The sequence below is a fragment of the Protobothrops mucrosquamatus genome, unplaced genomic scaffold, assembly GCF_001527695.2.
Source record: "Protobothrops mucrosquamatus isolate PMUCROS unplaced genomic scaffold, P.Mucros_1.0 scaffold2239, whole genome shotgun sequence".
NCBI lineage: Eukaryota > Metazoa > Chordata > Lepidosauria > Squamata > Viperidae > Protobothrops > Protobothrops mucrosquamatus.
In genome coordinates this window covers 102,429-124,479 of record NW_015388328.1, presented here as the reverse complement: position 1 = coordinate 124,479, position 22,051 = coordinate 102,429, and the positions used below count along the sequence as shown (strand labels likewise).

The 22,051-nt window shown below is 45.4% G+C and overlaps 1 protein-coding gene across 1 annotated transcript in view; it reads left to right on the top strand.

The window, feature by feature from the left end:
• Positions 1 to 1,286: 1,286 nt before the first annotated feature.
• Positions 1,287 to 22,051, top strand: part of LOC107295149 (calcineurin-binding protein cabin-1-like) — a gene marked incomplete at its 5' end in the record, with an annotated part of 46,999 nt that continues 26,234 nt past the window's right edge. The window contains 9 exons of the mRNA XM_015824448.1: positions 1,287 to 1,493; positions 2,796 to 2,941; positions 4,616 to 4,877; positions 4,954 to 5,214; positions 6,011 to 6,162; positions 10,841 to 11,019; positions 17,895 to 18,077; positions 18,303 to 18,604; positions 19,723 to 19,836. Of these exons, the coding sequence (XP_015679934.1) occupies positions 1,287 to 1,493; positions 2,796 to 2,941; positions 4,616 to 4,877; positions 4,954 to 5,214; positions 6,011 to 6,162; positions 10,841 to 11,019; positions 17,895 to 18,077; positions 18,303 to 18,604; positions 19,723 to 19,836 (1,806 nt within the window). The remainder of the gene's footprint in view (positions 1,494 to 2,795; positions 2,942 to 4,615; positions 4,878 to 4,953; positions 5,215 to 6,010; positions 6,163 to 10,840; positions 11,020 to 17,894; positions 18,078 to 18,302; positions 18,605 to 19,722; positions 19,837 to 22,051) is intronic.

Genomic DNA, 22,051 nt, shown 5'->3' with positions numbered 1-22,051 from the left:
GTTATAAAAACAACTCCCATGGACTGACATTTTGAGCCCTGAGGACGTCAGCAGATAGCTGACGAAAGCTAGGCGTTTTAATTGGTTTTATTAGTAGTTTTAGTAATTTTAACATTAAACCAAAATTTTTTACCACATTCCCTGGTGCTCGTGTGTTTTTCACTGTTTTAATATATATATATATATATATATATATATAATTTAAAAAATCCCATTTCTATATTGAACAGTGTGTTGTCTAGGTATACAAGTATTAAAATATAATAATATTCATAATAATCTTATCAAGATACAATCATATACTAAGAAATAGCAATCAAAATATTAAAAATAGTATTACCCACATTAACATTAGTTATATAACAATCAAACTATTTACTAATCCATTATAAGTCTTATTTACATAATCCACATTCTTATATTTCCAACTTCCTAACCTCTGTTTTTGTCAACTAACCATTGGTAAAATAAATCCATGTCATATAATATTCCGTTTCTTCTTTTTCTTTAATTTTTATCGTTAACCTATCCATTTCTGCACATTCCAGTATTTTTTAATTATATTCTCTTCTGTAGGAGTTTCTTCATTTTTCCAAAATTGTGCATATACTATCCTAGCTGCTGTTAAAATATATAAAACTAAATAAGTATTGCCTTTATTGTAATTTCCTGCCCAGTAAGAATATCTCTGGTTTTAAATCTATATGTTGTTTTATCATTGCTTCCAACCATACATGTATTTTATTCCAATATTTTTTTGCTTTGGGACATGTCCACCACATGTGATAGCACAAACCTGGTATTTGATTACATTTCCAACATTTAACAGATTTATCTTTGTACATCTTCGCTAGTCTCGCAGGTGAAAGGTGCCATCTTTCTGACAATGGTCAGCCACAGGTTTCTAAGACAGCTTCCTGGTGTTCATCTTTTTTCCCAAATTGTGTCTCAAAATGTAACCAAAAAGGTTTAATCACAAATAGTGAAAACAAACTAATGATATTGTCAGTAAAATTAACCTTAGAGCAGCTCTGTCTGTTCAGGACCTTGAAAGGTTATTGCACAGCTGTTCCTTAGAATCCTAGAAGGTAAGAAATCATTCAGGTTATGAAATCCAACCCTGTCAACCTGGCGCACGGTACAGGGATCCAAAGTGATCTGTTCTCAACAGATGCTTGTCAAGGTTTGGTGAAATGAATTGAGCAAGGAGGAGCCTTCTGGGTAATACTCATTGCATGCGTTGGTTTGATCAATGCGTATTTAAAATCTCTTTCATTCTTTCCAAGGTGGAATTGATCTGGGAAGATGCCCTGTTCATGTTTGAATATTTTAAGCCCAAGACCCTTCCTGAGTTTGACAGCTATAAAACCAGCACCGTCTCTGCTGACCTAGCCAATCTTCTGAAGAAGATGGCCACTATTGTCCCTCAAACAGACAAGCCTATGCTCAGATTGGAAGAAGTGTCGAGTTACATTGAAGGGACCTTGAGCAAGGTATGAATTATTTTGCTTCTCGGAATGCTTAATATGAGTCACAAGTGCTTTATTTTCAGACTTCAGAAGAGAGCTGGCTGGAGCTATTGGATGAGAAAGACGGGAAAGGTTTTGGTGCACACGGAAACAACTCTCCTTTTCTTGCACTTAAGAAGGTCCTACAAGGAATGAGATTAAACTCTGATCACTGCTGGTGTTGCTCTTTTAATGGAATGTCTGCAGGTCGACAGAGAAGCTCGGAGAGCACCAATTAAACCCTGAGCTCAGAGATTCTCTTCTGTTGCGTCCAACTCAGTTTAAGCATCCCTGTTAGAAACCTGCATAGTCCCTGCTTTAAGAAAGCCACCATTAAGTCCCATTATCCATCTGATTTTACAGTTTCTGAGATTAAGTTGGAATCTACTTTCCAACATCTGTTATCTATTATCCCCTGTCCTGCATTCTGACTTTCTTTTGTGAGATGGAGTTTAAGGTATTCGAAGTATGTTAACTTATATCATCTCAGCTGCCTTTTCTCACGACTGAACATATCCAGCTCATTGAATTTCTTTTAGTTTTCTATCATCAGATAGTTGTCACTACTGCTCTTTGTACATATTTCAGTTTCATAGAATTACAGGATGTAAAGATTGGAAAGGACCTTGATTCAATCCAATCCCTTGCCCAAGAAAGGAATCCACTATTACATTATCCCTGGCATTTGACTTCCTTTGTAAGGGTCCTCCATCACCCGAGGAAGTCTATTCCATTGTTGAATATGTCTTACCATTAGAATATTCTTCCTGTTATCCAGTCAAAATCTGCCTCCTTGTAATTTAGCTCCCTTGTTTAGTCATCTATTTATTCTTTGCAACCAGTTTCAACAAGTTGATTCAGAGTGGTTGAGATCCCTTTAGTGCCTCACCTGATGGCCTCCCAGAAACTAGCTAAAACAGCTTTTCTGGAGACCATTTTGGGAATGCCATTCCTATTTCTACAGTGGATTATTAATGCAATGTTGTCTTAGATTTAGTATGATTTTATTGGGTAAACTGCCAATGGAGATTATACAAGCGTATAAAGACAAATGCCCACTGACGCACTGGAGGTGTCAGCCCACCCTTAGACAACAGTTGCCTGTTGCTTTCTCTTCTTTTGGCCCTTTCTGGACCTCCAGATGGAACATCTGCTGGTCAGCTTTTGCTAGTCTCCTGAAGGCTAGGAACCTAGGAGGCAGTCCGGACAGCCCTCCCCACCGAGCCAGAAGCTGCCCTGATCCCTGAACCGAAGAGGGGTGCCTGATGTGTTTCTCTTTGTTGCCAGGTGCCAGCCCTCCCGGAAGGTGCTGACTTCTCTCCTCCAGTGGTGACTGAGCTGTACTACCTCCTGGCTGACTACCACTTCAAGAATAAGGAACAGTCCAAGGCCATCAAGTTCTACATGCATGACATCTGCATCTGCCCAAACAGGTCAGGCTGGCCGGCTGCTCAGACGGGAGCCTCTGCCCAGGTGCTTCCCTTGACCCTGCCCACGGGCTGCTTTCCATGGGCACCAGGGCCTCCAGAAGGCTGCTGCTGCTGCTGCAGATGTTGTAGATCCTAGCAGGAGCAGCAGCAGCTTCTTTCCTGAGCAAAGCCCTTCAGTGGGAAGTAGGTGATGCGGATGCCGCAGGAGGGAATGAGGGCCACCTCCCCCACGCTCCACCGTGGAGAGAGGCATCTCCTCTTTGATCTGTTCTGCCCTTGAAATGGGAGGACCATGAAAATGCCTGATGTGAGCACAGGTCGAAACATGGATGGATGTCTACTCTGTTATTTTTACATCTGTTACACGGTTTTGATATTTGTTAAGAGTACTTTAATTGAATTGCAATCATCCAAAATCAATCCCATTGCTATATTTTGACATTGAAACCGTGAAAGATTTTCATGGTTCACAAGATTCTTAGAGCCAACAGAGGATATTAAATTCATAAAAGAATAGGAAATGAGCCAGGGAAAACATCCAGGTAGGACTCTGGGGTCTGGGACTGCAGCCTTGAGACATTCTTTCAGCTGCCTGAAAATGCTCTCAGAGCAGTTTCTAACTAGAAATGATACCAGATGCTTTAATTTGGATCCTGAATTAAGCATAAGGTTGGGTGTAAATTGCCCCTTTCAGCTCTTTGATTCTGCACAATATGTTTTTGTTTATAAAATTAGTTAGTACTTCATTGGATCTCCTTTCATTTTTAACTTCACAACAACAACAGGTTGATTGGACACAGAAACAAAACAGTTTATATTCCCTTTGCTGATAGAGAGTTTAGAATAGGCATTAGTTTAGATTCTCAAAGGACTTAGTTCTCGTAGGAAAATGAATGTTATTAGTGTGGCATTAGAGACATAGATTTAAGCACTATCATATACAAGTTCAGGAAGTTGAGGCTTGGGAATGGAGGACATGGCAGCTAAAAAGGATTTGGACAGCAAACAGCTGGTAAAGATGGGCTACAGGCTTTGATGAAGGACCAGGAAGGGCTGGCAAAACTGTTAAATTGGGCAGTGTTTGCACCACTGAAGAGAATTATTTGGCTCTATCTGAAGACCAAAAGAGAAGTAACAACCCTATAGGACAATTGCAAACCAGCATGGAGGGTACATACAGAGTTGCAGGCACTCAGGTCTTCTGCTAGAGGAAAGGTAGCAGGCAACAGTTGCTAGCCAGACTGAAGAGAGAACTGCCATTAATCTGTGTGACAGCCCCCACACACACACAACTTAACCTCTAACATTTATAAGGTTTAAAAAAATACACTGGTGCACACACACATTAAGCTTATATTAAAATCCGGACACCTATATACATGGTATATATACCTATATATATCCATATATACTGCTATGGAAGGTCAGGCAATTAGCCAACTAACTGTATGTTGTATTTACAAAGCTTAGCTGAAAAAGCAGCTACTATAGAAGCTGGAATAAACCCCCCAAACACTCTTTGATTCCTCTCTTTGGGTCAGGGTCCCTGAGTCTGTCTGCCCACCCTCTGGCAGCTCCCTTGAGAGGCCAGGGGCCCTGGCGGGGGGGCCTCCGTGCTCGGCCCTGCTGGGTTCTTAGGTGCGCAGAGAGGGATTGTGGCGGTGTGTTCTCTTTCAGGTTTGACTCGTGGGCAGGGATGGCTCTGGCCCGGGCCAGCCGCATTCAGGATAAGCTGAACTCCAATGAACTGAAGAGCGACAGCCTCATCTGGAAGCACTCCAGCCCAGTGCTGAGCTGCTTCAGACGAGCCCTTGAGATCGATGGCTCCAACCTCTCGCTCTGGATAGAGTACGGCACCATTTCCTACGCTCTGCACTCGTTCGCCTCCCGGCAGCTGAAGCAGTGGAAAGCGGAGCTGCCCTCGGAGGTGGTGCAGCAGGTGGGCACCGGTGTCGTGGCGCGAAGGGCTCACCGCCCTGCTCATGAGCCGCTGCTGAGCCGGCTTCCTCTTTCAGATGGAAGAGCGGCGCAACAGCATGTTGGAAACGGCCCAGCACTGCTTCACGTCGGCTTCCCACTGCGAGGGTGACGGAGACGAAGAAGAATGGCTGATCCACTACATGCTGGGGAAGATTGCGGAGAAGCAGAAGCAGCCCCCGGGATTCTACCTCTTTCACTACAAGCAGGCGGGTCACTTCCTGCACGAAGAGGCAGCCCGGTACCCCAAGAAGATCCATTATCATAACCCCCCAGAGCTTGCCATGGAGGCCCTGGAGGTAAGGCAAGGTCCAGACCCGCCAGTCATGCTGCCAACCCCCGGGTGATCCATAGGTAGCAGCTGAGCCAATGCCACCTTTACATAAAGGTGGCCTGTGGTTCAGGTGAAGTCCAGCTGCTCTTCCACTTTGGCCTTCAGTTGATGAGGGCCTTGCAAGTTGCCTCAGCCTGATGGAGGAGGCTGGCCGAGCTTGAGCCTCCCTTCCCCTGGGGGCTACAGCAGACAAGGGGCTTGATGTCTATCCTGGACTGTGTCGTCTTCCAAAAATGCTAAAACTTGGGAATTTGAGAAAGGTTGCATTCCTGTGCATCTCCTCAACCTACTTCCAGCCCCTTCTAGTCCTAACTGGGGGTGAGGGAGGTGCAAGAGAAGCCTGTCTGCCATTCTTCTAATTTGACATCGAGCCCCTTTGGCTGGATGGATGATTCCACTTTTTAAGTATATAATTCAGTGCAGCAGACATACCCACGGCTCCTTCCTTCTCCTTCGGTCACAACCACCCCCACCCAGTTTGGCTGAATGAAAGCGATTGGCCGAAAGTCACCCAGCCGCCTTTCCTGCCGAAGGAGAAGATGCGAAAGACGCGAAAGGCCCTCCTCCAGTGGCTTGAAGGGCTTCAACTGCCCTGAGAGGTGCAGCATGGTCCTGCCAGTTGGACACTGCCAAGAAAGCTGACTCCAGACCCCTTTAAGGTGGACCTGGCTTGCATTGCTTTTCATTCTCTCTCCTGTATGGATTTTGTAAGATGACCGGATTCAAAGAAGCTTTTGCCACCGTGAGTTTCTTTCTGGCAGGTCTACTTTCGGCTCCACGCATCAATCCTAAAACTGGTGGGAAGACCTGACTCGGGAGCAGACGCTGAGCTGCTGGTGACTTTTATGAAGGAAGCAGCCGAGGGGCCCTTTGCCAGGGGAGAGGAAAAACACACCCCCAAGCTCTCTGAAAAGTGAGTCCCTTTTGTTGATGGCTTCAACCCACAGGGAGGGAAATGGGCAGAGTTTGCTGGGGAGGGGGGGGGGAAGTGGCACTAAAAGCAAACGTTTGAAGACATATTACAGCATTTGGACATTCTGACATTTTGAATTGCCCAGTTTACACGTTCTGTCTGAAGTTTTAGCCCTGAGGGGGAGAGATGGACGATAAATGAAAAGCTCTGCTGAAATCTTCCCAGGCCTCTGGACAGCTGGCTAGACATAAGAAGGACCATCCTCTGTATCACTAAAACCCTCTCGGGACTTTGGTTGGCAGAGCCACCAGCTGGGCATCTCCAAGAGACGCAGTCTTCCCCACCCCCTGGGGGTCCCAGAATGAGGATCCAGGCAGCATGCCTGAGGCAGGGAATCGTGGGAGGGAAGGGCGGAGGGCCCACCTAGTTCCCCCCATCAAGTGCTGGGGCCCAGTCTTGAGACGGGTGTGTGGGGCAGGGCTGGGAGAGCAGAAGTAGCTGACCACTCTTCTTCTCCAGCTGTAAAAATCATGGCGGGGGGGAGTGTTAGGGTGTGGCTCTCATCACCCTTGAAGCCATGCTGGGTCAGGGATGGGATTGGGACTCCATGAAAATTCCTCACTGACAACAGGACATGCTTGCTCTGAATGCTAGGGACCCTCACTAAGGGGCTAAGCAAACAGGGTTCTGGCTATCCCTGCAAATAATTTTATTCCCACAAAGATCAAAAAATTCAAATGCAACATTCCTCTTTTTTTCACATTTTAAGATTTATTTTGAGCAGAAGATTGGTTTTGCTCTCTCACCCAGTTGTCACCCGGTAACACAAGGCTGTTCAGGAGTTTTACACAAGCCTTGTGCTTGTTGGATTGTCCTCTGCACAGCTGGGCAAACAGGTCTAAGCAGCAGCTGCCATCCTTATGCCCCTTTTCCAGTCTGGGTAAGTCAGGGTTTAGGTGATCCAGAAGCTGGCAGAGTTTTGCAGCTTTTATCAATGGCTGATCAGTGACTGATCAGCATTCCAGAACAATCACCTCAGAGGTGCTTACAGTTTTGGTGCCAGATCTCAACCATGTAGGAAGACAGAAATGTTCCTTTACATTCTTTTCAGACCACATTAAAATGTGTGGTAGTATTCCTTGAGAATATAGAATTGGAAAATATCAAAATAACTTTTGCATAAAAACAAAAGCGGAATAATTTATATCTGCAGAGGAAAGGCTCCAAAAGTAACTCAGCAGAACATAAATTATTTATCACCAAAATAAACCAGGTTGATTGTAATAAATCAGTCTAAAAATAACTGATGTAATTTTCAACATGATTTATTAGGGCTGCAGCATTTCAATACAGGTAGTCCTTGACTTACAACCATTCGTTTAGTGATCATTTGAAGTTATAACAGCACTGAAAAAAGTGACTTATGACCACTTTTCACAGTTACGATCATTGCAGCATTCCCAGGGTCACGTGTTCAAAATTTGGGTGCTTGGCAACTGGTGTGTATTTATGAGGGTTGCAGTGTTTCAGGTTCACATGATCCCCTTTGGTGACTTCTAACAAATTCAGTGGAGAAGCCAGATTGACTTAACAAACCATGTCAGGGAATTGCGTAGCTGGTGTCCAAATGAAGTCATAGGCACTGACATGAACTTGTAGTTTTATATAAATAACTGTATTTACATCAGATGAAATAGGCAAACAGGAGCATAGTCAGGTAAATCAACACAGCAGGAACATCGTGAGGTAAATTACAGAGCCCCCACTGGAAAAAAGGTGGTGGTGGGGAATTCCCCCTCTGCATCCATAGCAACCAATCACAGCACAGATTGCCTCACTCAGGAGCCAGCAATCTACAACCAATTAACCACAACTGTGTTCTGGCTCATTGCACAACCCCACTGCACCAGCTATTAAATTTAAATATCTTAAACCGGGTTACTAACTTAACAACTGCAGTGATTCACTTAACAACTGTGGCAAGAAAGATCGTAAAATGGAGCAAAATTCACTTAACTGTCTTGCTTAGCAACAGATATTTTGGACTCAACTGTGGTCATAAGTTGAGGACTGCCTGTATTTTGATTTCTGAAAAGTGCATTGAGTTACAAGTATGTAGCATTTTTCCACAGGAGCCTCCTAGGCAGACCTCCTGCATAAGAAGGGAAGGTCAGGGAGCGTCCGCAAGTGGAGCTGCCAGCATCTGTCACAACGCAGTGTAGTACATGCGGCTCCACCACCACAACCATTATATTCAATTAATTCTTTTTTTAAAAAACTTTTTATTAATTTTCCAATGTTACAATTATATCTTTGAAAAGCAACGTGGTGTCTGAGTTACAATAATTCCATTACATACAAATATTATTAATACAAATCTCCAACTATTACAGCCAATATTTCCTCTCTTTTTTCTCTTAATACATATTGTCTCTTGTTTAAATTAGTATATTTCTTATTCTATCCATCAGCTACTTAATAGCTTTCTTACATTTATCAATAATTTTATATGTCTTATTTATTTTAACGTTCCATCTTTTGGACCATCAATAACGTTATGAATTTTCCCAGCTTTAATTTTGCGTTGATATTTAAATTTAACATTTAATATTTATCATTTCCAAATTTTTAAATGACCCCAATTCCCTTTGTCACAATTTCCCCCAACATCTAGTGTTCTGGATAAATATCTTATCTATCTCACTTCTATATCAACAGATTAGTAATACAGTATAATATTCTTATTTCATTATAATTTCCAGATATTATAGATTCAATAACCAAAATTTCTCCCATTTCAGCATTCTTCCTAATGTCCACTTTCTCATATTTAAGCTTATAATTTTTATTCTTATCACTACATCAAAACATGTTAATTACATTACATCACTCTTAATATATATATATATGTCTTAATCACCTTTATCTAACCTTTATAAACAACTCAATATTTCAGTTTAACTGTTGATATTTATGCATCTAGGTTTTAATTAGCCAACATTTTTCTTTATCTTCACATCATAACAATATCTCGTATTCAAAATACGGGTCTTGTCTACTTAGATATATTCTATTTTAAACCTCCTAAATGTGTCCACACTCCATTCTTCTTCAGTCTTATTCTGGCTTTTTTTTCTTTGCCAAATCATCTTCCATATTCTTGCTTCAGGGTCCTCAAAGAATTCTTGTATTATTGTATATATTATGTCATATTGAGATGACCATCCAGTCTCCATTTTTGGAAAGCTGAGGACTACCAGATCGTCTCTTTATTTTCTCCTCTTGACGTAATTGTCCTGAACTGTTTATCTTTTCTTCCATCTGTTTCTCTTCTTGATCTTCAAATTCCTTCTGATTTATATAGCAGGTTTTTTCCTCCATCCATGTTGTCAAATTTTTTTCTGGATTTTCTATTGTCTGTACTTGTTGGGCAGTTAGGTCTTCTGTAATAATATTTGATTGTTTGATTTTTTCTGTTGTATTCTGTATAGATAGGTTTTTAGTTATAGTCAAAGTTTGAGTTTGCATATCAAAGACGCTTTCTGGGTTTTTTTCCAAAAGCTCTTATTTCATCACCAGCTGTAAGAAGAGTTTGGTGAGTTTGGTAAGTTATTTTCAATATAGCAAAAAATTGTTTTTGTATTTCTTCCATAGGAAAGGTCTGTTCCTGGTCTTCCATGGTGATGAGTTGAACTGAAAACTTTTACAGTCCCCCCCCCCCAGTAAATAGGAAACAGAGCTAAAACTCTCACAGTTGGTGTTCAAGGTTACTTGAATCTTATCTTGTTTTCTGAACTGTCAGCCAAGTCTCTTTTCTTTAAGAATAACAATTTGCAATTTCAGGTTTAGCCACAAGATGTCACCCCACTGTTTAAGGAATTCCTTTAAATCTCAAAGTTATTTTAATCCTTTTGGTTTTTTTCTTCTATTTTAAGAGAAAAAACCCAGACTTTCAAATAAAAATAGAAAGTAAAAAGTAAGTAATCAAAAATCTTTTAATCCACAAGCTTTAGGCAATAAAGTTCCAGTTGGGATCCAATTATTTTTTCAACGTTCAAAACTCCCCTGTATATCGACCCTTTTCAGGGGCCCCCAGCGATGCGAAACTGGACAGGGGAGACGAAACTCATCTCCCAGACGTCCATGGCGGCCGTGGCAAACCGGAAGTCCCTATATTCAATTAATTCTTAAATGACTGGAATCTGGGCCTGAATATGAGAGTTTTCAAAAAATGCCAAAATTATGTGTTAGTTAGAAGGGCAACAAATCCTGAAAAAGCTGCCAGTCCAGGTCTTTGGTTGAGGGAAAGAAAGAAGTAGCTGCCTGGAGTGGATTAACTGCAGTGGGGGGGGGCTATAAACATTTGGGTGCATTTCCTTGGCAGAAGCCAGAAAGTGGGCATGGGGCTGTCAGAGGGACTGTGGGCAGCAACAGGGGAGGGGAGTAGCTTTATGGGCTATGGAATCGAAAAAAAGAGCATTAAGAAAGGGCCACCAAGGCCAGGCCTCTGCTCTTTGGCCCTGAAGAATCCAGAAGTTTGCATTGAGTTCTGTCTCCTTGTCCAGCTGTGACAGTGGTCCTGCACCAGGCCCCTTGCCTCTCCAAATACTTCCCCCCCCCAGGAGCCACTGTGGTCTTTTCCTCTCTTCACGGTCTCTTCTTCTTCTTCTTCCCCCAGGGAAAAGCTTTGCATGGCAGATGAGGACTCGCATTCTTCTGCAGGAACTCTGCCAGGCCCCGGGACTTCCCTGCTCTCTTCCTCCGGTCCAGGTCTGACTTCCCCACCCTACACAGCCACTCCAGTTGACCACGATTACGTCAAATGTAAAAAAAGCCATCAGCAGGCAACACCGGATGGTACAGTCCCTGTTCTCAATACTGTCGGCACTCGGAGGTGCTGGACTCCTGGCGGGCGGGCGGGCTCAATTGGCAGCTTCCAGGAGGGTGAGGGGTCCAGGGTAACACGGGCAATATTGTCACTCATTAACCCTTTCAGTTTGCCACCACCTCCCCTCTGGCCTAAACGAGTAGGTGGGTCTAGTTAAGGCACTTTCCTGAGGTCTCAGGCTCAGGGTATTTCCCAGAGCCCCTTCAAAAATCCAAACTTTTGCCCTTGTCTTGAGCGCCCCACATGGACGACTTCAACTCCCAGGATTCCTGGCTGTCACAGCATGGGTGCTCCCACTCCACACCGCCTGTTTCTTCTCACAGGCCGGCTCAGTGCCACAGTGGATGGGCGGCTTGTCCTGCTGCAGCTGGATGGGAAGTGGCTGCCTGTTGGGATGGGCCCTGATCCACCGGGTAACCTTGCAAGGGTCCGGCTCTGTGACAGAAAGCTCTGCCGTCTCTTCCAGGGAGCACAGGAAGAGTCTGCTCTCTGGTCCTCCAAATGTTCCAAAAGAGGAGACTGGAAGGGGCCTCCTTGCTTTGCGGGGCTTCAGTTCGGCATCTAGATGGAGACCGCTGCTTTCCTTGTCTGGAAAAGGCAAAAACAGCCTCACCGCCAGGCTGTTTCCTGGCCTCTGTAGGCCAAGCAGGGCTTAAGGCTGAGCATGCAAATATGGCCTTTCCTATCAGTCAAGAGCCAGGCCAACATTTGCAGGCTTCCCTCCTGTCTTCTGTCGCAGCCCTCGAGGTCACTTGTTCATTCTTGGCATTCAGTCACAGCCAGAGCAGATGCCCTCGACCCACTAATGAAAGATGCTTGATTAGGAGCCTTCCTGCAAACATTTCCCGCGAGGATTTGGGTGACCATCTCATCCTTTTGGAATAATTTATCCCGAAGAGCTGGATCTTTGACCTTTGGTGGACCTGGGCCCATTCACCAGGATGGATTCCCTGCTCCGCTTCCCTTTGAGAGGAGCTTCAGCATTGTTTTGTTGGCATCTTTGCCACTGTCTACCTATTTTTCATTTCTCTGTCCATAGTCATCTCATAAAACTGCTTTTCTGAGAAGCCTTCTCTTCTGGAACATGATACTTGTCTCTCTTGTACTAATTGAAAGGGTGGGCTATAACTCCCTAAATCCAAGCAGCGCATGCTAGAAGCAACAGCAGATGAGTGGCCATTTTAACTCAGAAGACAGAGTTTCCCAGGGCTGCCCTTGGGGGACCCTCTCCAAGTAGGACCAGAGGAGAAGTGAATTTTGGCATAGTTGGGAGGCAGCGGGGCAAGAGGAATCATGATGGCCAAGCCAAAGTGGAGAAAGGGAACCGCTTCAGTTGGCCATTCAGTACTTAGGAGTATTTATGGAACATAGCAGCCTTTATAGAAGATCTTTAGTAGGAGCCCTTGACCCTGGTGGGGCTGTGTGTGTGTCTGGGGCTGCTCTTCTCAGCTGGTCCTTTATATGAGCAGGGATGGCGAGGGTTTGGACTCAAGAAAATTAGGTTTATCTCCTGCATTTTGTGCTGGAGCTCACCAAGACATACAGAGCACTCCTCCTCTCATTTCCCCCCATGAAAGTTTTATGATGTAGGTTGCACTGAGAGAGAGATTGGCCCAAAGTCACCCAAGGCCTCCATAGAAATGGAGGATAGAAATGTGCTCCGGGAAATCAGAGAAACCCCGTTAAGAACTGATCACATGTCTGTAATCCATATGGAATTTGGGTGCTGCTCAGAAGAAAGAATGAAAGCCGGTTTCTTGTCTTATCCAATCCATGACTGGCTGCAGATATGATTCAGCACCTCCATAACTTCACCTGGGCTGAGTGAGTCACCCTCAGGAGGGGGCTTTGTGCCTAAATTAAATGGCCCTTAACTCCCATGGCCATCAGCCAGCTGAAAAAGTTAACTTCGTTGTTTCACGGTGTTACTCTCCATTGCCTTGGAAGCCACTTCACTCAGCAGTGTGTCCTAGCAGGCTTAAAGGCTTATGCATATTGTGCATATTCTCCAACATGAGAAAAGCCATTTCTGTGGCATCAAAATTTCAGTGAGGGTTTTTAACTAAACAGATACATCAGCTTTGAGTTCCAGGAAATGAGGCTGACCTGCTCTTTCAGAGGGAGGGATGGGCTCCAAGAGTTGTTTCAGTGTCTTTGAATCCTTAATGAAGGAGAAGAGGGAGGGTGGGGTGGAGAACTCCTCTCTCCTTGCCTCTGCAATGTTCCTCCCTGGTTTGAACACAGAAAGGCTCTGACTCTCAGACCAGTCTCTTCCTTATGGCAATGTCCACAAGATTTGGCTTCTCTCCCTCATCTTGACTGTGATTCAGATCAGATTGGCTTAAAAAAATCACTGCCTTGTCAGCCCAGCTCCTTGGTTAAGGCTGGGGCACAGGAATGGATTCCTGCAGACAGAAGCAGCTTGACTTGGCCAAAACCCTATTGGATTTTCAGTGATGCAGCCAGAGAAGCACGAAAGAATGCCTGCTTTTTATTACGGCAGAATGAGAGAAGACAACTAGGGAAAGCACATCTGGCTAAAGAGAGGCCTATCTTGGGCCTGTTTTTGATCAGCACAGTCCGTTCTATAGAAAGGAATGGGAAGTGTCTAAATTGAAATTGGTTACCCATGGCCAGATATTTGCCTGCTCCCCCCTCCCCGGCTGCCCTGCTGTCCAGCTGCCTTCATCGGTCAGCAGGATCCTGCTTCCCCTGGGCCTTGAAGGTACGGAAGACATTCCAGGGGAGCCGGTGTCATTTTTGTCACTCTGTCCCTTTCTCCACTCAATCATGGCTGTTTTTGTTCGTTTCTGCTATTTTTGTATATATTCATGCTTTTGTAATCAATATTGCCTGTGTTGCCCTAACCCAGTTAAAAACAGTTCATAGACTTTCCTTACCTGCTTGTTGCCCATCACGGCTTGCTTGAACATCAGAGCTGCAACTGACGAGTCTGTTGGCTGTGCAAATGTTGGAGAAGCCCATAACAACAACAGCCTCCTAAGTTCAGCTGCTGCACCCTGCATTGGCTTGACGATGGCTGGATAGACTTGGGGCCCCTCTTGCTTTTCTGCTGAATCCATTTCTGTTTATTCCTTATCTAATCAGTTGTTTTGAATACTGCATGGGTTAAGTTACATTTCTGGGGAAAAAGGACTGTTGGTGGGTAACAGACAAGTCCATTTGCAGAACTAATTCCATCCACCTCACCGCAGTGTTTCTCAACCTTGGCCGCTTGAAGATGAGTTTTGCTGGCTGGGGAATTCTGGGAGTTGAAGTCCACCCATCTTCAAGCGGCCATGGTCGAGAAACACTGCGTTAAGGTGCTCAGGCCCGACTTATTCCCAAAGTGGGCCTGCCGTTGTATTGAAATGGTGTGGCAATCTGCTTCAAGAAACCTTGAAGCTGAATCAAAATTAGACATTCAGTCTTGGTGCCCCCAAATGGAAGAACTGGGACTGATGGATCCAGATCAGGATGGTCTAAAGCCTGACTGTTTTAACTATCAGTTAGATGCTTTTGTCCCATTTTTCACCCAGGAAAAAGCCCACCATGGCTGAAACAGGCCAGAACAGCTATTCTTCTTTGCTTCGGGGGGGGGGGGAGGCACATGCCTCTCCTGTCCCCAAACTGACATCACGTCAAAACTGTATTATGGCCACTAACCGAAAAGACAAGATCATAAATAAAACCGAACACATAATAAAACATTCAATAAATTCTTCTGTGTACGTGAGCTTCCCTCTGCAGGTAGTCATTCCATGGTGCCCTTCTTGTGGCATTTCCATGTTGCTCAGCGCAGTTTCACCACAAGGAGGGGACTCAGGGATTTCTGCCACTATATGAGGCTCACATAAAATTGTTCAGTACAGCTGGGAAGATTTTTTTTAAAATGGATGGAAGACTGTCCTCTTAAATCACTGTCCTCTAAGACTCTAAAACTTTGGGAATTTTCCCTGTAGAATGGCTGAAGAGAGACCTTTAAAGTGAGTCCTTGGAAATCCACACACGCACACACACACACACACGTGGAGGATGTGCAAAAATACCAACACTTTGCAGGCACCAATCCATGAAGCATAGGATTGGTGGGTATCTAATCTAATGCCAGGGCCTGTGAATCCAGTAATACCCTAATTGACTAGGCAGAAAAGGCAACACCTACTATTTAGTGACCTTTTCTACAGCATATTCTATCTGACCCATAATTTATGATATTGATGCCATGGTGCTCAGCCATGTCACTCTTGTTTTCCTAATTTTCTAGAGCCCTGATACTTTCTCAACAACTTTTCCTAAAGTTTGTAGTTGCTATCCTCATGCTAATATAAATTACTCTGCTTTCATTCTTCATTGCTTTGATTTCCCTGATGAACACTTGTGTAATATAACTTTTCCTAATGTGTATACAAAGTTTTCTGTTTGTATGCAAATTTCAAAGGGATGAAGCCTTTCCCCTAGATTTTATTTACTGCCACTGCTCTCTGATGAGCTGCTAGAGGGAGCAAATGGCTAGAGTGGATTCCTTCTTAAAGGAAGTGTTTTCCCAAGAAAGCTCCACCAGAACCAGCTTACCACTTACTAAATTTCCCTGTTTCTTAATGACCCTTTTCTCCTCTGGCTGTTTTGATCAGCAAGAAATGGCAGAGCCAAAGCAGACAATTACCAGACACTTCCACTTTCCAGACTCACAGGAAATAAAAGATATACATCATAAATGGGTCAGCAGTTCTCAAAAATGACAGAATAAGATGAGGTCTGCTGAAATCTGCCATGTAATTCTCAGCAAAATGTTATTTTGTCTGAGTTACAACAGGCTGCCAAATCCATTTCCCCTTGTTTTTAATTCTTATGGCAGCAATGGGGTTTTGTTGTGTGAATGTGATTCTGACAAAAAAGTAAGACTTCATTTCTTAATATGGGCTCTATCCTGTGTTGGACTGGATTGGCTTTCTCCTCTGGGATTGGATTGGTTTTTCACTCCTCCCTCCAAATTTCCCGGGCAGATGGGGGTGGGAGGATAGAGTCACCAGCTCCTTTCCTCAATGTCCGAGGACATTCTCCTGACAGACCACCCATTTTTAGTAAAATCACCCCTCTGAAATGGCAAGAGTGGCTCTCTACCCCCCAGAATGGGGTGTCCAGGGTACCTTCACTCCTACAAAGGTTGGACAAGTCTAAACCCAGCCAGGCATCCATATGTCTGTTTCAATATAGCAAGTACTTTCCAAAACACTGTCCTCCAGTCTTGCAGAAAAAGCAGCCCACATTGGCAATGGAAGTCCCGGGCCCTTCGCTGCAGGGCAGGTTCTGCATGAGAACACTTTCCATGCCACCCTTGAGGCCACCTCAAATGGCCTAGGTTGGGTATTAGTACCTCATTCTGCCCCCCAATTACTAAAAGATTGATAGGAGCTAGATCAAGCTGCCGCCTCCTGCCCTTGCAAAGGGACATCCTGCCCTGGGACCTTCCTCCCATTCTATAATACTTTCTGGGCAAACAGAGCCAATCTTTTATTTTCTAGTGTTAGAACAGTCCAAATGAATTTTCACCAGGAAAAGTAACTTATGGAGAATACTCCTGTTCATATCTACATACGTGTGTTTAGTTTAGCCACAACTAAAAATATTCATTTCCCTGAAGTACTCTGCCAAAAAAAGAATGGGAAGTTGGCTGCAATCAGCTGTTGCTGCATAGTTTTCCCTTATGCCGAGCATCAGTGTTGCTTGCTTCCTACTATCCTGCATTTAAGATTAGTTTTGTAAGATTTTTGTCAGTCAGTGTTGGAGAGAGATTAGCCAAGCCAGGGGGAAGAGTCAAATGGGGAATTAGTCTGGAGTCCCTATGCAGACACAAGAGGGCAAAGTCTGGTCCTCCTTGAATGCCTTGAACCTTATCTAGTCTTACCCACGTGCAATCTGTCAGTCTTCTCCTATGTATAGGCTTGAGCAGGAAATCAGCTAATTGAAATCTTCAGGTGTGGATCTGCTTGTTCATGCCTGACTGCCAATAACTGAGCAGGCTTGCAGATGTTTGTGTTTTCACTATTCCTTGTAGGAGGGGAATCTAGACTTTTAGCCTTTTGAAAACTAAGGATTATTCATTAAAATGCTAGGAAGATTTGTTAGATATTTCAGGCTAAAGCTGCATGTATCCTTGTTGAGGGTGGTGTGGGGCACGGAGAATATGTGTGCCCAGTGGGCTCAGCATTTCCAGAACCAGCTTAGCACACCAAGGTTGCCTTTTGTTTCTGAATGTTAGCCATTTATGAGTTTCTCTGGTTTGTCAGGACAGCCTCCCACTCTCTAGCTTCCCAGCCATCCTCAGATGAGTTCTCAATTTACCCTTTCATTATAATCATTTCCTTGTAAGTTTTAAATGTCACTCTCATTGCTTGTTGTGCTGTGCTCGTCTGTATTTAGGTTACTAATTGAGGATAAGATATCTGATAAAAAGGAGCATCTTCCCCAAAAGCTTGTAATGCAATAGCTGCTTCCACATTTACGGAGCCCAGGCCTTTGGCTTTGCTGAGATGGACTGCCATAGTCACCTGAACACAAGAGCTTTCAAATAGCCCTGCAGTCTTGTGTGCAGATTTTGTTACAATACACAATTACTTCCAGCTGAAAGTTTTAAATTGATGTACAAAAGGAAGAAGTGTCAGTGGGCTGCAAGAGGAGAGGCTGCGTGCTGAAACCAATGAGTGGATGTGTTGCTCTTTGCGCTTATTAGAAACCAAATGCTGAAATAGAAGAGGGGGCAACAGCAGCCGCTGTCTGGAAAAAGGGGGGGATGTTGCCACCAAAGCACTGTCTCACTTGTGTCCCTGCTTCCCCTATGCAGACAGGAGTCAGGACAGCTCGGCGGTGGGGCTCTCGGACTCCAACTCCACCCAGGACATCTTTATGGAGCTTGGCAGCCCCCCGGACAGCACCAAAAAGTCTTCTCCTGAGGGGAGACCCTTGGCTTCCTGCTCGGACCTCACAGCCCCTGGAAAAGAGAGCCTGGCACCCACAGAGGACAGGGGTAAGTTGGGCAAGGCTGGAGCCTTCGTGCCAGGGAAAGAAAGGCTGAGGCTGAGCTGCAGGCCTGTTCCTTCCTGGGCTTCTGCTGCAAGAGGTGAAGAGGCAAAGCTGGGACTGGGAGGGGGGAGACTCTCTGCTCTTCTCCTGCCTGCCTACAAGGCAGTTCGGGATTTGGGTGAGCTGGATCAAAGGGAGGGTGACATTGCCTATTTTCTGGACCCTCTAGGGAAGCCAGAAGACCTCCTGGAGAGCCCTGACGCCTGCCGTGCTGCGGAGCAGAAGCCCCCTCCCCAGGGGCCTTCCAAAGCCTCTGCTCCCCCCCTCCCCCAGGGCGACCCCAAGAGACCAGCCGAGCCCCTCTGCACCAGCCAGTTTGCCGAGGGCCTCCCCACAGACCTGGAGGAACAGCGCACCTTCCTGACCGAGCGCTGCATTGCTGCCTTCCACCTCTGCCTCAGCCGCTTCCCCCAGCACTACAAGAGTCTCTACCGCCTGGCCTGCCTCTATGCCTGCAGCCCCACCCATAAGGTAGCAGGGGTCAGGGGTCTGCACAATTATCCTTTCACAGAAGGAGAAAACAGGCCAGGACCTTTGGCCATATACAAGGACCTTGGACAGCTCCACCTGTAGAAGGAACCTTGGTAACAGAGTTGGATTCAGCTCTAAAAGAAGGTGGGGGGTCCCCAGGAGTCTGTGAGGGGCAGCACCATGCAGAGGGTAGAGAGAAGGTTTTTTCCACTCAGGGCTGCCTTGCTCTTGAATAAAAGATGGATTTTAATTTTAAAATGTAACGGGAGTCTCATACTTAGGTATCAGTGTACGGGAAGAGAGCCCACCATGTAAATCAAGAGTACATGACAATCTCAGATGTGAGGATTCAGACTAACCGGGTGAGATGCCTTCCAAGCCACAGGAGGCTTAGCACCCATGCAGAGTTGCTCTTTCTGGAAAGGGTCCCGCACACCTGACTCCCCATCCCCATTGCTGGCCACCTTAATTAAAACCAGTGTTGGGCCAAGAAGGGAGAGCTGTGGACACCCTGCATCCCTCTCCAGGCCACAAAAGGAGGCAGTGCCCAGCCTGGCACATGCCCAACCCCATAAGAGAGGCCGGCCCATCACAGAATACGGAAACAGGCTCCCCACATTGCCCCTTCCCACTTTGCTCCCGTTCCAGGCAGATCTTCTACGTCAAATAACAGGGAGGGAAGTGGGGCAAGACACTTGGTATGGGATGAAAACCACCTTCCTCTTAGCAGCCAGAAGCAGGACTGAGAGTGCTGAGCATTTTTGGGATGCCTGATCACCAGGAGAAAGACCATCTCCAGGAGGGGATGGAGACTCTGCTGTATACGGTTCTCCCAGTGAGGAAAGAGATCTGTGGTTCTGAAGACTGGACTTTGTCCCCGGGAATCCCAGTTACCTCCTCCCCCCCCCCCCCCCCCNACCCCGTTTCCCCCCCCCCCCCCCCCCCCGCCTTTCAGCTTTGCCCAGGGATGGGAAACGTGTGCTTTAGGTCAAGAAGTGGCACTTTGGGCACCTTGGAAGGAGGGAGGGGTGGAAAGAGGGGCCACAGCAGCTGCCACCATTCTGCTTTCTCCTTCCTACCAACGAATTTGTTCTTTTTTTGCACTCTGTTCTATATAGAATCTGCCGTGGGCGCGCGATGTGCTGCTAGGCAGCAGTCTCCCCTGGCAGCAGCTGAAGCACATGCCAGCACAGGGTCTCTTCTGTGAGAGGAACAAGACCAACTTCTTCAACGTAAGTGGGCTGCCCGAGCCACAAACAGGGCGCTTTCTCTGGCTTTCCCCAGGTGCCTGTTTCCTTTGCATCATGTGAGATTCTAGGCAGGCGGGCCAGGATCTAGCAGGACCTCTCTGCCCTGGACGGCTGCCCCCTTGCCCCATGTGCAGCTCTGGAGCTGCTCCCTTCCTTCCCTGTTGGGCAACAGGAGGGAGGGCCTTGGGCAGCTCTGTCCAGCCTCTGACCTGGCTGAGCAGAGGAGCATTGCTCCAGAGAGGAGGTTCCTTTAGTCAGAGCAGCACCTGTCCCCCCCCCAAGAACATATGAATTCACACACACACCCCACAAAACCATCCTTTCTTTCCCCCCTCCCCCCACTTCGGGCCACCAATCCCAAAAGATTGGGGAACTCTGAACTAATGGTAGGAATTTGGAATCATTTCAGCCCCTTCCATGGACAGCAAAGAAATATTTGAAGTTTTATGAGGATGCTCTCCAAGTCATGGCCTTGAGAGCAGTTGGTATGAATGTGGCATGGCACAGAAGTCCAGTTCCTAAAAACATAATTGTTGGAGGAGAGCCATGGGCTCAAACCTTCTCATGGACCTTTGCCCTTTAGATGAGTATAGACGGGGTATTAGCCCCAGCAACTCTCCAGGCCCTGGTGCGGAGAGCTGGCAGAAAGGGGTATCCGAAGCACTCTCGGAATGGAATTGAGAACCTATCTTCCATTCAGCTCTTTGCGATATAAAGGGGTCTGTCGTGTGGGAAAGGGAGCTGCCACTCCCAGAGGCTTATGCCTTTCAGTCGCAAGGAAGAGGGGCTGCCGAGGCCTCCTGAAGGTGCCCAAACCAGGGGAGCTTTCTTGCTTACTGCTCAATTGGCCTGGTTACAAAAAGTGAGAATGGAACATATGGATAATGATGTTTTCCAGGAAAAACAATGTATGGAAATGCATACTTGTATTTCTACAAACCACATGATAGAACACCAGGAAGCCCCACGGGAGCCCCCTCTGCGCATCTCTTGCCTTTGGACACGATCCATTTATTCTTTCTCTGCCCTCTCTTCTTTAGCCAGCTACAGGCCCTGCCTTTTTGTGCCTCCCGCTCAGAGGTGGCCATGGGGCACAAGTATGAACTGCAAAAGAAAGAGTTCCCAATACACCCAAATTGACCACAATAGGGAACAAGCAGCTTCTGGAAAAAAATCACTGTATATACCGTATGAACCCAAAGAGGAAGACCGATGGAAACATGTCACTTTTAGAAGAAAACAGCAACCAACAGCAAAGTCCCTACTATCTATCCTAGCCCACTCCAGTGAAGCCCCTCTGGAACTGAACAATCGCTTTCCTACCCTCCCCCTGGAAGAAAATATGCAGACACCTATAAAAGAGCAGTCACCAATAGTTTCTAAAAAGGAGACACAATCCAGCATTCCTGCAACAGGAAGAATAGTATCCCACACTTCCATAGGGGGGAAAAAGGCAAATATTGGTGATAGAAGATTCAATGCTTTGAAGATTAGAAACTATAGTCTGAAGATCACACGGTCAATCTAGGGAGGTATATTGTCTCGCTGGAGCAAAAATCAAAGATGTAACTGAGAAACTTAGTAAAATAATCAACCCCATGGATTACTACCCCCTTCTTCTCCTACACTTGGGGACCAATGACACAACAATGAATCTAAAAACAATGAGATTATGAACAGCTAAGGAAGAAAGTTAAAGAATTAGGAGCACAAGTGGTGTTTTCATCTATATTTCCAACAAAAGGCCAACATCCAATAAGGGAACAAAGGATTTTAGAAACAGACCACTGACTTAAAAACTGGTGTCATCGAGAGAACTTCGGTTTCCTAGACCATGATCTTCATTACCTACATGAAGGGCTACTGGCAAGGGATAGAGTTACCCTCACAAGAACTGGAAAGTATATATTTGGAAAATGACCATCTTATCAGAAGGGCTTTAAACTAAAAATGAGGGGGTGGGGCAATCTTCAAGACCCTTAGAACCTGATTACAAGCAAAAACCGCTAGATAACCAATCACATAAGGAGGTAGGGAGTAAAGAGAAAAAAGAAGAAAAAAAGGAAAAACACAATGAAGTAGAGAGTGATGGAAAGGAAACCCAGATGCAAACTATGAAATATAAGAAACATACCCAAGATCCATAAAAGACTCAAGTGCCTATACACAAATGCTCAAAATTTAAGGAACAAAGAGG